The sequence below is a fragment of the Erythranthe guttata genome, chromosome 9 (genome assembly GCF_056151865.1).
Source record: "Erythranthe guttata isolate IM_541 chromosome 9, IM_541, whole genome shotgun sequence".
In the NCBI taxonomy this organism is placed as follows: Eukaryota; Viridiplantae; Streptophyta; class Magnoliopsida; order Lamiales; family Phrymaceae; genus Erythranthe; species Erythranthe guttata.
The window spans coordinates 20503-28240 of record NC_142541.1 but is presented as its reverse complement, the minus strand read 5'-3'; the positions used below and the strand labels follow the sequence as shown (position 1 = coordinate 28240).

At 32.7% G+C, this 7738-nt stretch overlaps 1 protein-coding gene across 1 annotated transcript; it reads left to right on the top strand.

The window, feature by feature from the left end:
- The first annotated feature begins 4543 nt into the window (after window positions 1-4543).
- LOC105974988 (alpha-galactosidase) lies at window positions 4544-7594 on the top strand. The gene is made up of 15 exons (XM_013000151.2): window positions 4544-4864; window positions 4963-5021; window positions 5158-5214; window positions 5318-5352; window positions 5478-5581; window positions 5685-5760; window positions 5854-5912; window positions 5989-6054; window positions 6190-6273; window positions 6389-6453; window positions 6636-6718; window positions 6827-6917; window positions 7010-7059; window positions 7140-7280; window positions 7385-7594. The coding sequence occupies exons 1-15, from the start codon at window positions 4683-4685 to the stop codon at window positions 7469-7471; spliced, it is 1239 nt and encodes a 412-aa protein (XP_012855605.2). The 5' UTR covers window positions 4544-4682; the 3' UTR covers window positions 7472-7594.
- Window positions 7595-7738: the final 144 nt, after the last annotated feature.

Sequence of the window (7738 nt, the reverse complement as noted above, 5' to 3'; positions counted from 1 at the left end):
GAGGAATATTATCAGTGAAATAGTTTTTCTAGAAAAATCGAAGATGTTCCACCCGTTGTCAAAGTTAAGAAGGTACAAGATACTTCGTTCGTTATTCAAGCACCCAGTTAGGTGGAGGATCACGGCGTAGGAATTAATGAAGTTGAAGACAAAATTGTTGATGCGAAAGTTAAAATTAGCGTAGCTATGATAAACGATGATATTAACGAAATCAAGGTTCAGGTCGACGAAGTTGAAGGGACATCAACGAGCTTGAAGCGAGCATCAACAAAGTTGAAGAGAGCGACCATAGAGTAGAAGACAATGTTAGCAAGCTTGAAGAAGAAGTCGACGAGGTTAAAGAGGGTGTTAAAAGTAAATTTGAGGAAGAGTTTGAAGTTGCAGAATTTGTTCAAGAAGATCAGAAGGTGCACGAGAAGAGAAAGAAAGTGAATTGCGTTGAGGTATATGATCTAATTGTAGATAGAGTTTGTGGTGAAGTTCTTGTATCGGAGAAATTGGTGAAGTCATTGGGGTTTTCGATTAAGAAGCCAATTTTTCTAACGCCTCGTTTGGAAGAAGATTTTGTAAGCTAGATTTTTGAGCCGGGAAGATCTGTGGAGCACTTGAAGTTGTTTGCAAAGAAATATGCATCGCTATATATTGATCATAGCTCGAGGTCGAGCTCTTTTGAAGAAAAGGAGATTGATAAGGAACGTCAAATTGGATTCGAATTGCAAAATAACTATTTAATTCGGAGAAGAGTTATTAATAGGCATTGGTGGAAATATCGAAAAAAAAAAATGAAAAATAAGGGTTTTCAATGAACTCAAGTTGTATTTGAGAATGAAACGAACTCTATCTCAAGTGAAACGGTGCAAGGAACAAAAATCATGAGCAAATCTCACGAATCACGTCAAATTTCAGCAAAAACTCCTAAAAGTTCGTTTTTGCTATTTTAGGCAAGTTTTAGAAAATTAATATCAAATCATAGAAAAATCGTATTAGGATTCCATAAATTGGGTTGTTCCCAAAATTACGAGATCTACTAGAATCAGGATCTGACTCGTTTTTGCCGTTTTTGGTAATTTTTAGTATTTTCTTAATTTAATTAGGGTTTTCAGTTTTTTTTAGTATAAATAGCTGCCTTAGGACTTTATTTTGAAAAGAATTTCGAAATTTAATAAAATTTTTAGAGTTTTATCTATTTCCTGGTGGATTCCAGAGTTTTTGGTGGATTTCGAATGTTATTTTGTTCTATAGGATTAATTCGTACACATTAATTCTTTACCGTGGTTCAGTTCTGCATCACTTGGAAATCCAAACAGGAATGGGATTCTAATAGATGTATTAATTCGAATGTTATTTTGTTGGGCAAATGGCAAATAGGCCCATGACCAGAACACTTAATTAAAAGAGAGACATCTAACTTTTTTGTTTTTCAAATAAATCCAGCCCATTCAAACTTATTTGCAAATAAGGAAAATCCTTTTATATATACCAAAATTACCCTCAATTCATTGAAACTCAATTCAACTCCAATTTCATGATTTACACCCCAATTTAGCCAAATTTCACCAATTAACTAATTTTTGAAATTTTTTTTTCCGGTAGGTTAACCGCCGTTGACCGCCAGGTCTCTAGCGTTGACTTTTTTTTTTTTTTTTTATAATTTTTTTTCTTAAAAAAAAACATTTTAATTAATATTACTGTCTTGGCTGCTAAACTACTGTCTCCAGCAGTTATTTATCTGTCGAAGACAGTAATTTAACTGTTAATTGACTTTTTCTTTTTTTTTCTTCAAAAATATTTTAATTAATATTACTGTCGTGGCTGCTAAATTACTGTCTCCAGCAGCTATTTAAATGTCGGAGACGGTAATTTAATAGTTAATTATATTTGTTTTCTTTAAATATTTTAATTAATATTACTGTATTTGTTGTTAAATGACTGTCTCCAACAGTTATTTAAGTGTCGGATTAATTGATTTTTTTTTTAATTTTTTTTTAATTAATATTTACTGTTTTGGCTGCTAAATTACTGCCTCCAGCAGTTATTTAACTGTCGGAGACAGTAATTTAAATGTTAATTGACTTTTTTTTTCTTAAAAAAAATTATTTTAACTAATATTACTGTTTTGCCTGCTAAATTAATGTCTCCAACAGTAATTTAACTGTCTGAGACAGTAATATTACTGTATTAATTAATTTTATTGTCTTGGCCTGCATTTTTGATGTGCTCAATCGAAATATTATTGTCTCCGACCGTATTACTACTGTCTCATGCAATAATATTACTGTTTGGGACAATAATATTAATAATATTACATTCAGGAAAATAATATTCATAATATTATTGTCCCAAACAGTAATATTACTGTCCCAAACAGTAATATTACTGTATGAGACAGTAATTTAGCAGCCAAGACAGTAATATTAATTAAAATATTTTTTATGGGTTTCGGGTTTTCGAAAAAGAAAAAAAAAAAAGTCAACGCTGGAGACCGGCGGTCAACGGTGGTTGATCGGTCGAAAAAAATTTTAGAAAAAAAAAAAAATCAACGCCAGAATCTTGCCGGAAAAAACAAATTTCAGAAAAAAAAAATATTTTTTCAACAAATTATTAAAATGGGTGTTAATGTGATATATTTGTTTGAATCCGGGGTCAATGTGTAATATTAAAGAAGTTATAGCATAATGGATGGAATTAACGAAAAATATATAATGGATGGTATTTTTGACTAAAGACATGGGGATGTGTGTATTTAAAAGACTGTTTTTTTTTTTTTGTATCAATATGCATTTAAGTCCCTTGAGATGGACCTTTTTGTCATTCGCCTTATTTTGTTTGTTTTCATAGAGCTTTTATTAGAACTATGGGCCCAGCCCAGTCCTGATCATTTACCATTAGAATCAAACGAGCTAGGTACGTAGCGTAGGGACTCATCGCCATAACGGGCTTCATTTACAAACTCATTTTATTATATTATTCCGCCCAAGTCATCGGAATATTCATAACTTGTGTGCATGTGTACGGTACTAATTATGTAATTAATTCTTAATGGATATACAATATATATCAAGATGATGGATCCATGATCCATCATAAAAGCAATTAATTAGACCACCGATTGAAATGAAAAACGTAGTCAACAACCACGCATATTGTGAATATGTACTTATTACAACTTATATATATATATGTGTAGTACGTAAGTACGTACTCACTTGGACTATAATTAATTATAAATGTGAATATTACTCTAACTTAACAATTTCTTTTAGACATACATGAGCTACAAAGTCATGTGTAGTGTGTAGTACTACGTACATATATTCTGATCAGTGAGGTCACTAGCTTGTCTTGTGTATCCACCGATCAATACGCTAGAAAAAAAAAGAAAAAAAAGAAAAAGAAGAAGAAAAAAAGGAATTAAATATGATCTCTTAACCTGCTTTAATTTGGACGACTTTAGATTTTGTTCTTAAACGGACAAGTCAAACCGCTTGACTTATTGACATTCAATCGTTGTCATTTCTATCTATTCATCATATATCAATGCTAATAATATGCTTACTACCATCATTTCCATTCATGTAATACTTACTCCTACAATACTACAAGTACTGTTACTTATACAATTTAATTAACTTAATTGAGTAGCTAGTGTTTTCTGCATGCATAATATTATATGTATGTATGTTTAATTTGTGATAAATTAAAGTTGTAACTAATACAATGAAGAATGAATTGATAAGATTTGGCAGCTTATTAAAATTGTATGCATGGGTACTTACTGTTAGTGGGATGACCAAAGAATTGAGGCTAAATTTGGGTGGCATCGAACTTTGGCCTTAATTAAAGGAAACGGCACACATACGTACTACTCCTGCTTTACCAATTAGTGTCCTTTCTGGTGAGCAGATATATCATTGCTGCACGGAAACTATGTAGTAAATTAAAGAATTAAAAATTTCTTTCTTTCTTTTTTATTTATTACTTTAATAAATAATATAATGCCAAACATATGATGATGAGCGCAATTTAGGAAAATATATAAAGAGTCAATACTAATGACGTTACGTACCAGCAACCGAATTAAAAGAAGCAGTGCAAAATTAGTACTCTATTTCCTCTCATTTCTCTCTCTCTCTCTCTCTCTCTCTCTCTCTCTCTCTCTCTCTCTCTGCCTCTCTGTCTTTGGATTGAAAAAAAAAAGAGAAAAAAAAAAAATTAAATTGTATTTAATGGATGCAATATGAAATGGGGAATGGGTCAAAGTCACGTGCGATGTGTGTGTAGCAATCTGCAATTATTTCATATTCTCTAATAGTTAATACATTTTTTTGGAAATCCCAAATAAAGACAATGATGCTGCTGTAAGAGGGAAGACTTGTTATAATTCATCATCATCATCATCATCATCATCATATAATTCATTAATTAATTTTTTAATTGATCCTAGTACATACATGTATCAATCGTCTGTTAATAATAGTAGCTAGTAGTGTAAACATGTTTGCCTTGATATACACGTTGTCTTCCACTAGTCCACCTTTACAGTCACTCACTCACTCGTTTACATTATCACTCTGCCTATATATACCTCTCTCTCTCTCTCTCTCTCTCATATACTCTCACTCATCCCATTATATTCTTGTATTCAATCCCACTTTATTATAATTTATATCATACAGTTATATATGGCTGGAATAATTACAATACATTCTTCCAAATACGGCCTACTACATCTACTACTAATTGTGGCATTAATCTGGTTCAATGGAACTCCAGCATCTGCTAGACATCCCAAGTTGAATCACCACCACCACCATGTTCCTAAAAAGTTCTCCGAAAATGGCCTTGGCCAAACTCCACAGATGGGGTAATTATTTAATTAAGGACCACTATGATTATCGATATAATATTTTTTTTAATTTTTCATCTAATACTCTTTGTGTGGTACGGTATCACTCCCTACAGATGGAACAGCTGGAATCATTTCCAATGTAATATTGAAGAGAAGTTGATTAGGGAAACAGGTGAGTGAGTAAGAGTAAGAGTAATCATACATACATACATACATACATACATACATACATACATTATTATTTATGTTTATGTGGTAATTAAGAACATATAATTTAAATGATATTTGTTGTTTTATTTGTGCAACAGCTGATGCAATGGTATCAACTGGGCTTTCTGCACTTGGATATGAATACATAAACCTTGGTACATAACTTCTTTATCATCACTTTCATTTCTTGATTTTGCTTGCCTCTCTTTCTTTCTTTCTAAATTCTGTTTTCTTGTTTTCTTGTTTTCACCTTCTCAGATGATTGCTGGGCAGAACTAAACAGAGACTCTCAGGTGTGTATATCATATATTTATATATAGAGACACACACACATATAAGCGGCCTTCTTTCTCAGACGTTATTTACTTTTTGATGTTTCTTTTTTTGACAAATAATTATCCATGAATATGTGACGCAGGGGAATTTCGTAGCAAAAGCCTCTACATTTCCTTCAGGAATCAAAGCACTGGCAGATTATGTTCATGGAAAAGGATTAAAACTTGGGATCTACTCTAGTGCTGGGTAATTAATTACATTATATTATGCCTACCCTCACTTTTAATTAATGTACATTAATTAATTTTGTAGTTATCTTCTGATTAAAATTGTTGTTGGTAATTTGCAGAACTCAGACATGTAGTAATCAAATGCCTGGATCTTTAGGATATGAAGAACAAGATGCAAAAACTTTTGCTTCATGGGTACGCACGCTTATGGATTCTCGAGATTACCTACATTTTTACTTTTGGACATATATCAGTTTATAGTAAATTTTATTTTTCAAATCAAAACAGGGGATTGATTACTTGAAGTATGACAACTGTAACAACAATAATATCAGCCCAAAGGAAAGGTATAATATTATTTGAACTTGTGCATGCTAACTAAATTGATTTGGACTGTAATCATTTATTTGGTTGGTGAACAAGGTATCCTGTAATGGGAAAGGCTTTACTGAATTCTGGGAGGTCAATCTTTTATTCTCTGTGTGAATGGTGAGTTATTATTGTTTCAATATTAATAGCAATCAATCATAATTCATAATCATGATGAACACTAAAACATTCTCTATCGTTACTCATTGCTTATTGTGAAAATAACTCAAAATATTCATCTTCCAAATTTGATAGGGGACAAGAAGATCCTGCCACTTGGGCCAAGTCTGTTGGGAACAGTTGGCGAACAACTGGAGACATTGTTGATAACTGGGACAGGTGAAAGCAAACATTACTTACACCTTCAAAAACTATATATATACATATTCTTCATTGTGTGTATTTCACAAGTCTGATTTCTTGCATTTTACTCTTCAATTTAATACCTTTGCAGCATGACTTCTCGGGCAGATATAAACGATCAATGGGCATCCTACGCTGGCCCGGGTGGATGGAATGGTCAGATTCTATTTGATCATCTTCATATCATCAAAATTTTAAATTTGGAATAACGAGTTAAAAGAAAGAAAAAATAAAATAAAAGGATTGATAACAGAATTAGCCATTTGGTGTTTTGCCTTGTTAACAAAATTAAATTGTTAATCTAATCTTATGACTCAATTTTGCGATGATTATGGTAGATCCTGACATGCTGGAAGTTGGAAATGGTGGGATGACAACGGAAGAATACCGGTCACATTTCAGCATATGGGCATTAGTGAAAGTAAGTGATATAGTAGTAGAGTTGATAAGTGAATTTTTTTTTTCCAGGTTGAGTCATGACTACTCTAACATGCATGCATTATAAATGTTTTCATGTGTGGGGAATCAGGCTCCTCTGATAATCGGGTGCGATATTCGGTCAATGGACAAAACGACACTGGCACTACTAAGCAATAAGGAAGTTATTGCGGTCAACCAGGGTAAGCAAATTCAAGATTGAGCAAAACACTAGCTAATAGAATACAGTTGGACCAATATAATTCATCCTGACCTTGTTTGCTGTGGATAACAGATAAACTTGGTATTCAAGGGAAAAAGATTAAGAAAGATGGAGACTTGGAGGTAACACTTGCTGCTGAAACTAATTCAATTCAATATTATTTAGCATATTTATTACATGTATTATTAATATGGGTGGGCAGGTGTGGGGAGGAGCCCTTAGTGAGAATAGAGTTGCTCTAGTTTTATGGAACAGAGGATCTTCACAAGCGACTATCACCGCTTACTGGTCAGATTTAGGGCTTAATTCAACAACAGTGGCCGATGCAAGAGACTTATGGGCGGTAAGAGCTGAAGGAAATCCACACACACACACACACACACACACCAAGGATTAATACCTTAATTACTACTAATACTCAATTCTAATCTCTATGAGTTTGTGCAGCATTCGACCCAAGCATCAGTACAAGGACAAATCTCGGCTACTGTAGCTTCCCATGATTGCAAAATGTATGTCCTGTCTCCAAAGTGACAAATGTTGAGCTACTTACTCAGTCGTTATACGCATTACTTGTGATGGCTGATATTATATCTAAGTTGTGATGAAAAAATCTTATCAAATAGATTATTATTATTATTATTATTATTATTATTATTATTATTATTATTATATTCTCTTCTTCCATGACTAACTTATCCTAACCAACTTACCAAAATGGCATACATTTCATGTGTTGTGTGGGGTGGGTTGATTATGTCTGGAGCAATATCACGTTTTATTTTGAAACTTCTCTTCGCC

Excerpts from the sequence above, each read along its gene's own strand:
- LOC105974988 (XM_013000151.2), top strand. The coding sequence starts at position 4,683 with ATGGCTGGAATAATTACAATACATTCTTCCAAATACGGCCTACTACAT. Across the intron at positions 6,274-6,388 it reads ATTGTTGATAACTGGGACAG|CATGACTTCTCGGGCAGATA; the intron begins GTGAAAGCAAAC and ends ATACCTTTGCAG. Across the intron at positions 6,454-6,635 it reads TGGCCCGGGTGGATGGAATG|ATCCTGACATGCTGGAAGTT; the intron begins GTCAGATTCTAT and ends TGATTATGGTAG.